The sequence below is a fragment of the Oncorhynchus clarkii genome, chromosome 12, assembly GCF_045791955.1.
Source record: "Oncorhynchus clarkii lewisi isolate Uvic-CL-2024 chromosome 12, UVic_Ocla_1.0, whole genome shotgun sequence".
Classification (NCBI taxonomy): Eukaryota; Metazoa; Chordata; class Actinopteri; order Salmoniformes; family Salmonidae; genus Oncorhynchus; species Oncorhynchus clarkii.
In genome coordinates, this window is record NC_092158.1 from 77,514,565 (window position 1) to 77,532,595 (window position 18,031).

An 18,031-nucleotide genomic window follows, 5' to 3' on the forward strand; every position below is an offset into this window, starting at 1 on the left:
TGTTACTTTTATCCTGCATCGTTAGGAAGGGGCCGTAAGTAAGCGTTTCACTGTTAGTCTACACCTCGTTTCCGAAGCATGTGACAATTAAAATGTGATGGACTAGCTAGACTGGACTGAGCCAGACAAACCTTAGAAGGCTTAGAACATTCCAACACTGCTGTACGCATTCTGACTACGATGCATCCAACATGCAGTATTTTCATAAAATTGTCTGTGTGCACCAGTGTAAACAAAATACATGAAAGTCAATGGTGTTTGAATTGATACTCTGAAGCCAAAAAGCCATGATTGAGACAATTGCTTTTTCTGTCTTCAAATTTATTGAAGAGCAAAACTTTCAAGTAAGTCTCAACTTTCAGTGCTACAACAACATCATTAGTAGTGGTCATTGTAGACAATTTAAATCACATGGTGTTGAGACAGGGACCGTAAGGCCCGTGTATTGTTCTTTTCACATTAAAATATTCAGAAAATAAACAATGTCATTGCATTAAAATAAGAAATAAAAAAAACAACCAAAAATCCACTGGCAACATTTGATCTATGCTTTTTTTCCTCATTAGTTCATGTTCACTCGTTTCATCACCATCATGTATATTAGTTATTTTCTTGACTTAATTTGTTCCATCTCCGCACCTCCTTGTGACTGAAAGGATGCGACTGCTGCGGTCTACAGATCTGCTCCACAGGTGAAGCAGGACTATCTGAGAGAGTCCACAAAAAGCTGGGGCAAGAATTCATTGATTCAGTCAAAGGTTATTTTCTGGCTAATCCATGACATTTAGTATCAAATGGCTAAAAGTCTTGAGACGCTGCTAAGTTCAACCTTACACAAGAGATGAAATGCAGCTGAAATAAATGCAACGGTTCTACCAGTTCTTCCAGGAGCTACAACATGTCCTCATTTCTCACCAGGGCCTGAGACCCTCTGTACCTTCTCTTAATACACAATGTTAGCCTTTCAAAGGGATAGAAGGCCACACGGTTATTTCTTGCGGATACAAGTGCACTCGGGCATGATGTTACAGAAACCGCCGTGTCACTTCCTCATTTCCAAAAACCAAAGCGTTAACTATTTTAAAATCACCCAGGAGGTCTACATTGCAATTCAACACACCACAGACACACTGAAGTCAAGTGACAAACACTACACATCCAACTAATAGTTTGTACAAACATTGGACATTGTGCAGAAGTACAGCCTCTCTCACAGGCATCCGAAGCAGACTTAAATGCACACCACAGCCTACTGGTGAACCAGAAATCTCATCAGGCTACACATGTACTCAGTTGTTTTCTTGACTGATGAATGATACAAACATGTTGCTCTATTCACAGCTTGACGTATTGGAGGACTGGGTGAAAAGAGTGAGCTGAATCTCACTAGCTTCTCAACAGAGCTGAAGTAGCTGAATAACTACACAACAATAATTACATTTCCAATCTCATCTTCATTCTGATCATAACCAGCAGCCTCTAGGCCACTTCCCACTCCTCCTAATGCCACTAGAACCACCACAACATTTATATCGGGGCCCGCTCCCATATTCAGAAGAAAAACAAGCAGAGGGGAGGGGTCAACTTTGGAGAATACTGGTCTGGATTCATTATTGTGCAGGGTACAAAAATATATACATAACAGTATCCAGAGAGAAGAAATTACAATAGCGAGAAAAAAGGAAAAACAGCAGTTTTACATTAAAATGTCATGCTAATCTCGACCGGACTGCAATAGATTTCCTGTTTGCGTAAAGGCACGACAATACAACCCTCCTCGGTGGTACATGGAGGGTCTCAAAAGGTTATTGCTCCACCATGGGGAGCGTGCTTTCATTCCACAGTGAAAAGTCAAACATTTCAGACCCCCCGTCCCAAACGACATCAACGCTGTAGGGACAGGGAGGAGGACAGAAAACAAAACACTTAACATGCACTCAATACAGCTGGGTGAAACACATAAAATACACTGATTAAAATGAAGTGCAGAGGAACCCATAGATTAATGCAATTCATATTTATCCTGTTTAGTGATCCAAACTAGAGTATGAATCATCATAATCCAACGTTTCCTTGACAAGCTCTGTGATTTGAATCAATCAATTTAACTTGATTTGAAAGGAAGATTTCCAACTGAGTAATACAGTAGGACTTTACATGGCTACACATATAGTACAACATTTCCAGCGTATGGCTGTTCTTGTCAGATAGGTCATTCATAATTGATCTTACATGAATATCTAAAGAAACGATTGGGAACATCCCATTTCCAGCATTCCTATGGCTGCCACTCTGTAGGCAGAACAGCACCTAAGACAGGAGAATGTTTCCCCCCTAAAGGGACCCGCTCTTGTTCCAAATTCAGTTCTCAATAGAACACAGAAAATAGAGAAAAATGGAAGTTAAAATCCCCAGAGGTACCTTAGATAAACACAACACTTGTTCTAGTGTCTAACAGTAGTTACACTGCAGCGGCTGGGAAAATCTCCAGAGAAACAGAGAAAACGTCCTTTCCAGTCCACTAGAGATAATGGATGAGATCTTTCCAAAGGCTAAAACATCTTTACAGAAGGAGAAAACAACTCATTGTGATTATTCTCATATGGAGGGACTGACAAGTCTTTATAAGGCAGGGGAGAGGTAGAACAGAAGCATCAAACTGGATGGATTCAACCGCTCCGCTGTGACAGAGGGTTATGATAGTGTAGTGAAGTTAAGACGCGTTGATGTCAATTCCTGGTTTTGATGTTGAGTAACAGGAGGAACAAATGGGATAACTGAGACCCAAACAGAGCACAGACAGACCCTGAACGAGGTGAGGCAAAAGCGTCCAATAAAAAAACAATGATTCCGGAGAGTTGGCGGCAGTGGTAGGATCCAATCGCCACATCCCTGTCTCCATTTCCCCTGGATGTGCATCCAGGCTGTGGATGGGAAATCCAGTGGTGATTCAATCTGAACTGTTGCTGTGAGCGGGGGACCGGTCTGCTGGCGATGTAGGTGGTGTTCATAAAAAGGACGCCATCAGCAAATGCAGTAAGAGGCATTGTGGTGTCTCGGTCTGTCAAACTAGCACACTAAGAAGTCCTTATTCTGAGGGCAAAGCAGGAGGCTCCCCTCTGGGTGGACGGGTCAGGGAACTGAAAAGGGTAAAGGATGATGGGCGAGGGAGTCTGACAGAGCCAGAGTACGGTTTCTTCTTTTATTGCTTTCTACCTGTCCATTACAGGCACTTCAGATGACTGAGTTTGGGTTGAAGTTGAATGTCAACAAGAATGAGTTTACTTAACAGCTACTCTGTCATCTCCAACCAAACCCAGCCAGGGTACCACCATACCATTGATGAAACACTGAGGTACAGAAGCTAGTGTGGGACCAGTCTAATTCTGCGAGGCTGAATCGGATGAGGACCTGACCCCATTCGGCTGCATGATTTCCAGGTATGGAGATAATAGCAAGGCTGGAGCTAGCAGGGGCTATAAGAGCCCTTGAAGTCCTTCCTGTCTCCCTTCCACAGAGTCTGTCTATCCCCCCCCCCCCCCCCCCCCCCGGCCAGTATCTCTTAGTCTGTGTGGTTATTCACATGGTTCTGCTTGAGCGGGGAGACCTCTTTGACCTTCCTGCCACTGGCGCCCATCATGACCTTGTAGCAGCCGCGGGCGATCTTGTACATCCAGATGGTGTTGAGGATGTCCAGGGCGATACAGGATGTGATCCAGGCCACCTGAGCACCGATGCCCAAGCGCTCAAAGGCCTCCGTTCCGAAGGTGGCAAACACCCGAGCCCAGTAGGGAGGCATGACGAAGATGCGCACCATGAAGAAGACCACTGCCATGGCCATGCCGTTGGCCACAACCAAGCGGTCCGAGCGAGGGTACTTCAGCACCTCGTAGAACCACCTATACGTGGAGGAGAACGGAATAATGTCAACACTGACAGAGGTAGGGGCTGATAAACAGGAGTATTCATTCATATATAGTAAAAGTGGAGCTAGCTTACCTTTGGTTCACAAAAGGTGTGGATAACTCTGAAATGAGACGGAAGTTGGCGAAATAGGGAAGCACACCACGAGACTGCAGAGGGCGTAAAGATGTATTACCACAAATAGACATGGGCAGAAATAAACTAAAAACAGACTAAATGTGCAACACATCTTTAGAAAGAAGACTTGAGTATTTCAATACCAAAACCCAAAGAGCCATCTAATATTAGCCACTGTGCTCATGGTTTTCCCCCCATGGTTTTCCCCCAGACTCACCAAGACATATCCATATGCATAGAGCGCCGCCAAGTGGTGGCAGACAAAAAAGCTGTCCCCCATTGTGCTCCAGTTAGTGGCCAGAAGCACAAGGTCTACACAGAACAACAAGTGGGTAGTTAGCACACAGTTTATTATTTTCATCTACTGTCTACAGGGAAATGTGGATGGCTTATTGTTATACAAGAAGATAAACATGAGGAGAGAGAGAGAGACTCACCATAGAGCAAATAACCACACGTTATGGCCACATTAAGTTTCACTAGTCCAGGCTCCCCCCTGTACAGCAAAAACAAAACAAAGTGTTCTTTCAGAATAACAGTTGCCACATTACAGATTAATGCTAAAACTACTGTAAAACAGAAACAAAAGCTACTTACGATTTCACAGAAATCTAGTGAAGTCCACAAAACATTCTACATACTATATTAGTGAAGTCCACTGCAGGGGTCTCCAATGAGAGCTAATACAAAAATAAAAAAATGAAACTTCACCTACAATCTTTTCTCTAGCATTCAAATAGGCACATTCTTCTCATGGCCATGTCATGAGTCATAGTCTTGCTACTACTGAGATACCCGTGTCCAGGGAAGGTCCAGTTTAAACAGCACTGTGTTGACAAATGCGTTGTGCTCACACACAGAGAGTGCGTTTCCGTTCGACTGTAGGAGTGGTTTGTACGACTCAGTTGTTCAGACAAGGTTTTGGCAACGCCATGGTTATCAGATCACTGTATCACATGGGCAACATTTACTGCCTAGGCCTGTGAGTGGACTGTAGCACAAGATGCTCTTGACAAGAGCATCTGCTAAGTGACTGTGGTCATAATGTGTGTCCGTCTCAGTAAAGTGACACTGGATCTGATTTTGTCCTCTCTCCATCACAGGTATCCTGTTGCTGAGGGCGGGGTCATGGCTCTCTGTGACAGCACACCACGACGTGCTCTCTGGATCAGAGGGGGGCTCCACGTGACACCGCCCTCCTTCACCTCTACCGACCTTCACCCCAACGTACCCTGAACGGGTATGTCTGAGTGCAACATCCTCTCTGAACCCCACTCATGTAGCCACAATCAATGTCATATGCAGCCAATCGTTTCTCCACTTCCTCATGTTTACTGTACATCCTGGAGCCCACCCATAAGCCTAATAATCTATTCAACCATATAGAGAATCAAAGACATTCGTAGATAAACTTGTGTATCTGTTAAAGCTAAGAAATGAACTTAGATAGATCAACAGGAGGGTCAGGATGAGATCGGTTCAAAGGTTCTCAGATTCCATGACTGATCCAGGTATGGCAGGGCAGCAGGTAGCCTAGCGGTTAGAGGCGAGCCAGCAACCGGACGGTTGCCAGTTTGAATCTCGGGTCTGCCGAGAAATATGTCGGGAAGTGAGCTGGCAACCGGAGGGTTGCTGGTATCAAATCCTAGATTCCATTGTCTGCCGTTGTGTCCGTGAGCGAGGCACTTAACCCCCCAGCAACAGCTCCCTGTGCGCCCAGTGTGGTAGTCCTCTGCACCTCTCCAAAACCTCTATATTTATGTGTATGTATGAGTCTTTTGGAAGTGTTGGGCTAAAAAGCAGAAGTCACAGTTCAGTTGGACCTTGTGTGTATTTGACCAATAAAGGGATCTTAATGTTACAGTAAACCACACCTGGGGTTACATCACTGAACTCTGATCAACCAACTGAGCACTATTGTTTTAAACCAATTGAGTCTGTATTCTGCTCACATCGCACTTTTAAAGCTCAGATAAACCAATCAGGCGATGTGAGGTAGGCGGATTTGGAAAGCGATTTGGATTGATTGGATTACGATGACAAAACCCAGGTAGCCAGAGTGACGTTGCGAGAAGCTGAATCTGTCACAATGCAGGTTTTGTGGGCGGTTAGTTCTGTGAAGCCCAGCACAATGCCAGTCTGTGGCATGTCTAAATGATGCTGTAATGCAATCAGATTGTCTGAGGATTTAATACTTACGCCATTCAGTGTTGCAATAAGAGGAACTAGCTACTGCGCTATCAAAATAACATGGCTACCAGTCTAAATAGAGGAAAAGTAAGAGACTAAAAGAGATGGGCAGGAAAGCAAATACATAAGAGACAAAAGGACAGTGCCAATACTACACAGACACAAAGACCAAAACAAAGGAAAGAAACAAGACAACATGGCTTAGGCTGGGAGGGTACAACAATTACACCCCTATTAAACAAACCCTATGAGAGTAAAGGAACAACAAAGAAAGAAGGAAAAAGAGAGTAGTCTAAATGTGAGACATTTGGACACAGAGTAGATGAAGGGGGGTGACAGGACTCCTCCCCATTGGCCCTTCACTTCCCCTTTCTCCTCCATCAGCGACAGACAGACAATGAGAGCGAGGGAAGTGCTGTATTGATCAGACAGCCAGAGACTCAGGGTGCTGCTGGGGGTGGGGGGGAAGGCAGGGGAGACCGTCACCAGAAGGGGGGGGGGGGGGCTGCTGTTTGCTATGAAAAGGAGCCTTGTTGGCAGGACTCTGGTCTGTCTAATCAGAACAAGAGAGGAAGAGAAACAGAAGGAGAGAAACAAGAGTAGAAGACAGAGAAATAGGAGAGAGAAGACAGAAACAGAAGGGCGAGGGAGGGAGGGATAGGGGGAAATTACCATTCCTCTTTCAGGATACAATGATGTAATCACACAGTCAGCAGTAGGAGAGAGAACATAGAAAAGACAAATCCACTGAATCTACACCTCTGGAGACTCCACTGAGATTTCTCTCTGACCGTGGGGAATGGCAGCATCATCCTTCCCACCCTCTTGGGGTAGGCTAGTAGCCATGGCTGCTAGAGTGACAGAAAGCAGACAGTAATGCAGTTAATCTTACCAGACGGGGTCTGCGTTGACAGCATCATCAAACCACAGGATGTAGAGACAGAAGAGGCCCACGATCAGAGCATGGACAGTGGACACCAATCTGGGCAAGCACACAGAAACAGGGACAGTTAGAACCATGGCAGAGAATGATGCAAGACTAGCACCACGGCAGCAGTAATACTAATAAACAGTTCAAGTAACATAACAATAACATCCTTTATAGCACTTAGAACACAATGAAGAAACCTCATTGGGGCCGTGTGGAACCTTGGCAATGGAACTAATTTGAAGGAGAATCGTGTGTGTAAAACTACTCAGGTTTCGTTGACCTCTGGGACTCTTTATCTGGGCTAGTGAAGAGAACTCCAGTGCTACCATGCCTCGTATCTCCCCTCATCCGCACACATAGTCCCCAGACCCTGAGCACACCAGCAGTCACACTGGCCTAGCAATGCTGGCTCCACAAACCAGACACTGTACAATGAACATTGTTATTTTTAGTGTCACCATTATAACATGACTATCTGAGAGCATTTAACTGCCATGACCAAGGAGGAGAGTGGAATTTGAGGCAGTCTCTTATGAAGCAAAAGGGGCAAGTGAATTTGCTCTCCATCTAGCCCCACCCTCCCTCTTGCCCCTCCCTCCCTCTAGCTAGTGAGGTGTTCCTTAGCCTATGCCTCAGGGTTACACCTCTGATGTGCATCTTTCTGTAGATATTCTCTGTGTCCCTTTACAAGCAAAGCTTGAATAAATAACACACTGACACACTGGGAGCCGTTATGCAATGTAGGGTAACTTTGAATCAAACTTCAACCACTATCAGTGCGTCACCTTTGGCTTGTTATGCCATGGTACACACATCCTGTAGCAGTGTTTAGTGTGAATGACCCCTGTATGAACTGAGGCCCAGGACTTCCGCGCAGCTCCCCCCCCCAGGACTGCCGCGCAGCTCCCCCCCCCAGGACTGCCGCGCAGCTCCCCCCCCAGGACTGCCGCGCAGCTCCCCCCCCCAGGACTGCCGCGCAGCTCCCCCCCCCAGGACTGCCGCGCAGCCCCCCCCCCCCAGGACTGCCGCGCAGCTCCCCCCCCAGGAATGCCGTGCAGAAGAAATATCAGCCCACAGGGGGAAGCACGAGACTGAACTTTTCTCAACTTTCTAGAGCAGTGGTCACCAACAGGTGAATTGCGATCCACTGGTCGATCTCCAAGGCATTCCTAGTCGACCGACAAACCTTTCTGTAAAAAACAAAAATAAAGCCTTGTGTTCCTATTTTATTTGTCTCGGGCTGTTGGTGGTAGGTGCACCTGATTCAGCTGCCTGTGTGCCAAGTAGGTGAACTGTTGTCATTGTGAACCATTTCATGTGGCTGAAAGTACAAACTGCCTTCCCGGCGGGGCCGGAGAGCAAATTAAGTGCACTATAGGCCTATCGCTAGCCAATCGGATGGCTCAGATTACTGTGTTGGCAGTAATGTAGCAGGCATAAAAGAAAGCTATAGCAAAATTGATACTGTGAGATTTCAAAATGTTTAAAACCCATGACTAGAGAAACTGTCAACAAATATGTCAAAGAGCTGCTGTTTTATGAGTGAGATCACATTAAAGTTCTTAGCACTGTCAACACTTTGTATTCAACACTTTTATAAGCCATAAAACGTGTGTTTTTCCCATTTCCACCCAGCGCTACAACACACACTGCAGCAGTAATGAATGTGTAGGAACATGTATCTACAGGCTTGCATTGTTGTTATTATTAGCAGCTTGGGTCTTTTTAATATTTCACTTTCTCTGTTCAAAGGAGTAACAACATGAATTTGTGCATGAGCCAGAAATAACAGTGTGACTCGAGATGCCATCAGCTGGAAGACGGTGTCCCTTTTTGGTCAGTGTCAGTGGAGGAAAGGGAGAGCGGAGGGATGTTGAGAGGTGGACCCTCAGTCTGCTGTTCTCTCCCTCCACTGAGACTGACCATTAGATGTGGGCACCATCAGCCCAGTAAAATAAAAGACAAATTATTTAAATGTATGCTCACACAGCTGTGCCTCACAAGTAATGCAACAATGGATCTATTACCGGTCTGATCATATAGCCTTCCTCAAATTTTGAAATATATATATATATATATTTTAAATGGCCCAAACGACAACGCATGGGCAATTCAAGCAAAGCCAATATGAGGTGATAATGTATTGTGCCTATAGCTTACTGCACAAACCTCAGTGCTACAGTACTGTTTTTAATTGGTCAATGTAGCATGGGCCGCAAGTTTGTTTTGTAATGTTTTTTTAAATTTTTATTATTATTATTATTATTTTTAAATGGAGCGGTAATTCTCGGCTTTCATTTTGACTCAGAAAGTGATCTTGACATTGGCTTGCGTTTTTTTAAATCATGTAAAAAATAAAATCTGAGCAGTAGATATCGGCTTGCATTTTGACTCAGAATGTAATCTTGACTCGGAAAATGTTGGTGACCACTGTTCTAGTTTTCCCTGTTAACATGATCAAAGTTTCCCTTTACTGTGCAATTGTGATCAAATCAACATTAGCCACTGTCAATGCAACATACCAAAACAAACTATGCAAGAGATTTTGTTGTAGGCAGAACACATCGGAGTAGGATTTTATTACATTGACACGCACTACTCAGCCCGTACTCTACAAATACCAGTGCAGCATAAACAATCAGAGCTGCTGTAGGCCTATATGCAAATAGACCATTGCCATGTATTTACTTTGAACTGGACTGTGTTTACAGCATGAGCGTTCGTGAGTAGATGCGCTTGTTTTGAGATCAAAGCGAGAGCTGCATGTAGCCACGTGTGCACATTTTGTTCATATCCTTTGCCAGTTAATAAGTTATTAGCCTAGTTATAGAGAATTTATAGTCAGTAATGGGGGAGTGATTGCTTCCTATAAGAGCACATAATGTGTACATTTCTAGACATCTTTGAAAAGCGAGTCAGGTAAAGAGCTTTTTTTTTTGAATTTTACCCCTTTTTCTCTCCAATTTCGTAGTATCCAATTGTTGTAGTAGCTACTATCTTGTCTCATCGCTACAACTCCCGTACGGGCTCGGGAGAGACGAAGGTTGAAAGTCATGCGTCCTCCGATACACAACCAACCAAGCCGCTGCTTCTTTAACACAGCGTACATCCAACCCGGAAGCCAGCCGCACCAATGCGCCGGAGGAAACACCGTGCACCTGGCCACCTTGGCTAGCGTACACTGCGCCCAGCCCGCCACAGGAGTCGCTGGTGCGCGATGAGACAAGGACACCCCTACCGACCAAGCCCTCCCTAACCCGGGCGACGCTAGGCCAATTGTGCGTCGCCCCACGGACCTCCCGGTCGCGGCCGGTTACGACAGAGCCAGAGCCTGGCACAGCTGGCGCTGCAGTACAGCGCCCTTAACCACTGCGCCACCCGGGAGGCCCCGTAAAGAGCTTTTTTTGTCTTAAAGGGACAGTGTTGTATTTTGAGACAGGCTTGAATGAGTTAATTAGCCAATAGACAGAGGGTAGCATAATTTGTCAGATTTTTTGTCATAATGATATGGAAAAGCATTTTATTTTGTAAAATGGTTTCTTGCGTCAAACACCACAACATTTTCAGTAATCTCCTTGTCCAAAGGACAAGTGGATTAACAGGTTAATGTCAAGCCCTGCAAGTTTTTTTTCAAAAGTCTCATGGAATGTGGGCTTTTGATGGTGTCCACTCTGGTAGTTCTACATTACAATCAAATAGCCACAGTAGACTACTTGGCCATTGTTAAAACTTTAACTTAAAGTGGGTACAGCCTCAGTGTTCACAGAAACGAGCTGGAGGTTGCACAGAATTTTCACAATGTTCAAGTTACCACTCAGTAGACCTGAAATTTGCTCAGTGCCAACACTTTTTTGAGGGAACAGTGGTAATAGTGAGTACAGCCCACCAGCTCAAGACAAACTGATACCAGAGAAGAGATACCATTCAGTACATGGAGTAACTCATTCCAAACACAAATTGGCAACTTTTGAACTTAACCCCAAACTAATTACACATTTCTGGTCTTTGAATTCAAAGCCCAGCCGCTGAAGTGTACTATGGAAAGTTGAGAAGATGACCCATGACAACCTAAATGACAATATTGTAAATAGATAATTAAGATTTGTCTGATTAGAGCTGAAGTATCAGCACAATAAAACTATTTGAATGCAAAGCCAGTACAAGAGCAATGTAGAGAATAAATATCTACATAATCATTAACTTGTTAGCCTACCTTTCAACTAGTTATCATTTCTGACCTCAGATCAGTGTGCCTTGGTTAATGTCTGATAGAGGTGTGTTACAGCAGAGTCGGTACAGTACTAGTCTATAATGTGAAACCTGTTAAGAGGCCTGTTGGAAGGGTATTGTACCTGGAGTTCCACTCAGTGAGCTTGGTGGAGGGCAGGCGGCCGTAGCCAGGGGTGAAGGTTGAGGAGAACAGCGGGCTGGCCACGGAGAAGAGCAGCTGAAACCCCACGAAGCTGCCAGCCACCACGGTCAACTCTCTCGTCTCCATCACTCACCTACAATATACCACACCAGGAGAGAGACGGGGTGAGAGGCATGTACTGTTACTGTACAGAAGACCATACCCCTAGACTGGCAGGGGGGAATGTAGAGGGAGGCCGGAAGGAATAACAGAAGAAGTGGAGGATGGAAGGGAGGAAAACAAGGTGGCAAAGGAGGGACAGGAAGGCAAGGGAGAGAGCCATTGAAAAGGAGATGTGGTAAAAGAGCAGAAACGAAAGAAAATAAATCATTCATTATTGGACAAATATTTTGCGTGGGGATTAAATGTGCAATTGTGGCTAACAATTGAAAGAAAAGAGAATTGTAAAGATGGAGCTAGAGGTTCCTGTTGGTGAACGCACGCTATTGAGAGGAGGAAGAACATTTGTGATGAGAGATGCAAAAACACAAGTAGAAAGACTGACTAAGTCTAGAAACTAGCAGTGTATGTGCATCTGTGTGTAGGGGTCATTGCCCTGCAGTGTCCAGCGTTGGAGACTAGTTGAGTAGCCTGAGGACAGGCATGGATCAACTGCAGCACTATTACATCGTATCAACAGAGCTTGGAGTCCATGCTCCCTGTTTACACTGTACTAAGAAACAGCCACTCACTCCCTTGACCTCGTTTTCCCAGAAGAGGGATTATGTTTCATGAAGAATTGGATTTTCAGTAAACTCAAAAGGTCCTCAGAGCTACTGGCTCTGACTGAGGTCCATGACTGGTCATGTGTCCTCACCTCGACCCTCAGAGTACTCAAGGAACTACAATACTATCATTCCAAAAAAACTGCATCTGGGACCATTAAATCCACAAGAATCTGAAATCCAGAGAAATTGGCTACTTGGATGAAGCAACAACAATAGTCTCTAAGGTTCTAACTGCTTATCCTAGTACAAACAATGTGTTGCCGATTACAATTGGGTAAGGCAACTGATTCAATGACTAGTCACCAACAGGGAGATTCTGGTGATACTGGAAAGTTTATAATTTCTCCAATATCACTAGACCTAAGCCCAATAGGCTTTAACCTCTGCCCCAACTGGCACTTTAAACTTGTACAGTAGGTTCTAATACTCAAAATCCAATGTCATAATACCATGTCATGACTACAAACGGTTCTCTCTCCCTATAGGCTTACATCCCTCAACTCTGGACCTCGAAGACAGTTCCACTGCATTTTTTCATTGTTCCCCTCTAGTCAGGGACTAATTTAGACCTGTTACACCAGGTGTGTACAATTAATTATCAGGTAGCACAGAAAACCAGCAAAATAGGACTGGACCCACAGAGCGCCAGCCAGACAATAGGGAACACCCCATGTTCACTCAGGGTCTATAGTGTTAAAATCAACACACGTTTCTAGTACAAAGGAGCATTGGTACAGTACAGCCTAATGCCACTTCAGTCTGATACAAACACATGTACTGTTTAACATAGGCTACTACAAACCACAGTTTCATGTGCTCTGAGCAAAATAATTGTTCAATCTCCAGATCTATGGATGTGAGGACAGGCCATTGTGGCAAGCTGATCAACACCATCACAGGAAACCCGTAGTTTAGCTAATGCAGTGGCCCATACAATAACCCCAGCTCTCCCTGGAATAGGCCTAACTCTGTAAGCAATCAGGAATTTGTAGTATTATCCAGATAGCATTGACCAATAAAATAGCAGTGTTTGAGAGAAGCCTCATTGTTCCAGAGCATGCTGATCATATGCTGCATGTGCTTCAATTATTCATTAGCATTCTTCACATGGCAAGCTGGTTCTGACTGCCTAGGAGGGCAAAGGCGCACATACCCGACAACCACCATCCACTTTTGACCTTGTTCTCCTGCACTATATGCTGTAGTCAGCAAACTATGACCCTTTGGTATATCGACCAACACAAATAGCGGTTCCCATGTTCCCTTGGAAATATACAACGCCCTCTCTCTCATGCAATGCATATGCCATTGAGGTTTTTATAAGACAGGATGTGCAAAAATACAATGAATGTAATATTATTTTAGTCTAAATGCAGCTCACATGACTATAAAATTACGACTGGCATTCTAGGCCAACTGACAAGTGACGAGATTTCCGTACACTTTAATAACGCAAATCTTGAGATGCAGACAAAAAAAATCCTCCCCAACAATGGTGCTACTGAGTACAATTACTTGCTATGGCCTAGAGTTAAAAAATAATGAGGATATTAAATCATAACTGGGAAATGGACAGCTTCTCCCGTCTGGTGTAGTGCTCTTTCTTGCAGAGGCAGACATCATAGCTACATCATTATGCATAACTTGTCAGCACAGTCCCTTATTCTCTGCCGCGAGTGACCCAGCAAACGTGTGCACGACAAGAAACGTGTACAATCCTTCGATTTTCGGCAACATTGTCGCCAGTAGCACACTTTCCAGTTTAGCCACAAGTAGACTAACCAAGCTAGCTACACGAATTATGAGAGCACAGCTACTGACTAGAAAGCAGTGCTATATTGCCGCAACCAGGGTCGTATTCATTGGTCGTATTGCGGTCACTAGCTAAATGTTTAATACATACCAATTGCAGTGCATTAGCTCAATGTATCGCTGTGTTGTGAACAAAATAATAAGTGAAAGGCTAGCTAGATAAATAACTACCTGATATCAGTCGCATAGGTCTGAGTAAGTTGGTATAGCTTCTGTTCAGCTGCCGTCTTCTTTCACTTTCTTAGATAGCTAACTTAGCAAGTCAGCTAGCTAGCAATAGCCCACTAGCTAGCTCTCTAGTGTAAGTCCTCGTGAAAAAGGCTATACGACGAAAGCAGCGGCATTCATGCATAACTATTACAGTAGCTAGATAATTGCGGATTCCAGGCTCATTTCCCTGCCACCATGCGTTTCAAGTTTTGCCTAAAATATAAAGTTGTAGACGTTTTGTTATGCAATTGACAGCTAGCACTAACCTGTGACGCGTACACGCAGATACCACCCACCCTCTAGCCCACACCCACAATAAACAAAGGCCACATTCATTACAGCGTTATATTCTTCAATGACAAAGACAGGGAACAGCTGATACCAATAACATGCAAAGGCTTAGTTAGCATCGTTGCTATGACGAAACCTGCATGTGTATGATGTCCACAACTAAAACACGAAGAACTGCAGGCAGCTTGACAAGCTATTGAATATACCGCAAATAGTTAGGTCATATTTTTACACTTCCCATAGGCCAATTAAATCAAGCCTACATTTTTTATATTAGCACATTTCCATGTGTATTTTACTTATTATAATTGGAAACTGAAAGGGTTTTACAGACAGAGATATTATGAATCCAATGTATTTTGAAAGGAGTGGTTATTTCTGTCATTGTATGGCTCTGTGCTGTCACTTACTGAGTCATCCTCCTGAGTCAAGGTTGTCTGTCTGGTTTCCCCAGCACAGGAGGCTGCTAAGGGGAGGACAGCTCATAATAATGCCAGGAATGGCGCAAATGGAATGGCATCAAACACCTGGAAACCATGTGATTGATGTATTTGATATTCCAATCATTCCTCTCCAGCCATTACCATGAGCTCCTCCTCCCCAATTAAGGTGCCACCAACATCCTGTGTTCCTTACACTTCCCATGTTGACACGTAGGTATTTGGCATTGATTGTAGGCTAGATTAGAGCCTTCTTGTAAATAGAAGGCCCTGGGCTAGAGATCCAGTGACAAAGAGTGAAGTGCTGAAAGAGTGGATGGAGACAGATGACACCGGTGAAAGTAATCCTATCGTTAACAATCAAGGGCTTCAAAGATTAACCAAACATGAACTGCTAATCAGAGCAGATTAAACACCACTCAGTCTTCCAAACAATCACATCCTTGGGAGACATAATGCAATCACATGCAATGGAAATATGAAATGAAAACTACTTCAGGATTGTAAAAACAGTTATATAATTTTTATAAATGTGTTGTTATTTAACACTTTATTGGTCGTGAAATATTGCACACAGTAGCACGTGTTTTATTGACGTTCAGTTTAAAATTGAAGGGAAATAGTGTTTCCCTTCCTGAGGTTTCATGGTCATGAGTGCAGGCTACATTCAAAACTTGCCCTACAAAAACTGTGTGAGGGCAGTGCTTTGCCATGCCCACTGTTATCGGTATGCCTAGAGAAAGATAAAGTAAATCCTTACGGCAGGCCTCTAACATGTAGCCACTTATTCCATAAAGGCTGCTTTTAGCTAAATGAGTAAAACAGTATGCTATACAGTCCATTATGGTACAGTAGAGTGGTAAAGTACATAGCTTATTCCATAACGTTTGCTTTCTGCTAAACTATGTGAATTCCTCAGATTGCCGCATTGACCTTTGGTCATACCACAGATGTCTCTACCGGGCATGTGTTTTTATAATTATATTTAAAATGCAGAATGCCTGCTCTGTGCACATAGCCTGTAGAATAACTGGCAGATAATTGACACCAAAGTGCTGCCTGGTTGTCATACCATGTTTCTATCAGCACTAAGCAGTAGTATTAACAGGTCAATTCTTATCAGTTGTGACTAGATAGGCTACAGTTATGGACGTAAGTCACTTTTCGTAACAGGTTAGGATAGTATTTTAGCTAACCCTAACCCTTTTCATAACCTTCATCTAATTATCCTAACCTTCTAAGTTATCTTAACCTGCAGCTTAAATTCTACTAACCTGCTACAAAAAAGTCACTTTCATCCATAGCTGTATATCATCTAGTCAAAACCATTCTAATCAATTTCTTCTGGTGCATGATTGGAGGTTGCTGTGTTTACCACAATCAAGGCTGTCAAACAAATGTAATTTCTAACAAAATCATACTAAATTGCCAGTAACACATTCTTTACACACATTGTCACTCTTATTTTTGCAACATATATTTCTTTAACGTAATTCAATCCATTAGATCATGATAATGATATGTGTATGAGAGTAGCTATTTTAAGGAAGCTATTCTAGGTTCATGCTAGCCAAATTCTCCAGTGAATGTGTCACCTTACTGCTGTGCCAATTGTGGGTGTCCTCCTCAGTAATGATAAGCAATGAATCTTAAGCACTACTAGCTGGAGGGCAGAGTAGATTTCAAGATACTATCTGAATCTTTGTGCGTGTGCCAACAGGAACAGTGAACCACTGTCATGTTCAGGGGAAGAATAGGGAAAAGAGAGTGGATTGTGTGATGTCACTGGCAAAGAGGATGGAGGTCCTGGATAGTTGTCATCCAGCCCAGGAGAAGGTCGTCGATCGGCAGGCTGAGGAGAACATTTTTTCAGAGGAAAAAGAAGAAAGGAGATGAGAGTCAAAAATAAGACAGAAACACAGACATACATAGCCTTGGCCGTGGCCTGAGGAAACAGCTGTTTGGGACTTGATTGGATTTCAGGAAGATCATCTAGAGGAGGAGGTCAGCAGCTGAGAAAGAAAAGGCCCCTCCCAGCTAAAGTACTTTATATCATTAAATTATAGTGCAACGAGCATCACATGTACTGTAGAGACTAAGAGACAGGTTATTTTGCCCAGTAGGGACAGAATTGATGATCCATGAGATCTCTCTGCAATAGACACAATCTTGCGAGAAGACGGTACTCAATTATACCAAAGAAAGTAAGTGGGTATTCAATGTGGCTGAATGAAAGGAGATGGGATGAAAGGAGTAAAATAAGTCGGTATAGTGGCTTATGGAAAATAACCACATAATGTCAGTGGTCACTTAATGGGCATAATTAGGTAACATGAAGGAATTTTGAAAAGCTTTGTTAGTGCATAATGATGCCTTTGGAAGGCAACTGTGTCAATTGTGTCTGGATGTGTGACAAGAAATGCAGGTTATGCAGGTGTGAAGGAAGCGAGAGAGTTCAAACACACATTCTTACATGCCCATTGCCAACTAACTCAGATAACAACACATATAAATAATAATAGCTCTGAAATAACTGTCTCGATATATCACAAACGGGAAAAAACGGACTTACGAAACAACCGTGACAAAATAAGAGAATGATGGGTAAACACTGCTTTCTCTTATGGCCATTTTTGTCAAGAAGCTGATTTGTGTGTGGTTCAGAAAAGACAATGGAAGGGTCACTTGTGAGCAATGCAACACCAAACTCCATGTTCAATTGTGTTAGCCTACTGTCTGAATATAAAAAAGTTTCTGTTAGTAGCTTATGTATGTTTAATTAGCTCATCTGGGTATTAATCAGTAGCCTTAGTTTATTGCAAGTACCAATTAACTTGTAAAAGAAAAATGGAAACAATTATAGAATTTTAATGAGGACAAACTAACCTGGAACATGCTGACTTCATCCATAATGACATTAGATTAGCAGTTTTAGTAAAGTGGCCCAGTTGTTTGGACCTGGGGCTTAGTGCTGACA

The 18,031-nt window shown here is 43.5% G+C and overlaps 1 protein-coding gene across 2 annotated transcripts; it reads right to left on the reverse strand.

Moving 5' to 3' along the window:
- Positions 1–300: 300 nt before the first annotated feature.
- On the reverse strand, positions 301–14,650 carry LOC139421369 (TLC domain-containing protein 4-B-like). Of its 2 annotated transcripts, none has more exons than XM_071172194.1 (7): positions 14,590–14,650; positions 11,515–11,667; positions 7,124–7,213; positions 4,479–4,537; positions 4,259–4,353; positions 4,000–4,073; positions 301–3,899 (listed from the first exon to the last, which is right to left on the reverse strand). In XM_071172194.1, the coding sequence occupies exons 2-7, from the start codon at positions 11,658–11,660 to the stop codon at positions 3,563–3,565; spliced, it is 801 nt and encodes a 266-aa protein (XP_071028295.1). In that variant the 5' UTR covers positions 11,661–11,667; positions 14,590–14,650; the 3' UTR covers positions 301–3,562. The 2 variants fall into 2 exon arrangements, with proteins under 2 accessions (XP_071028295.1, XP_071028294.1); XM_071172193.1 differs by having other exon boundaries at positions 14,285–14,631.
- Between the last annotated feature and the right edge of the window lie 3,381 nt (positions 14,651–18,031).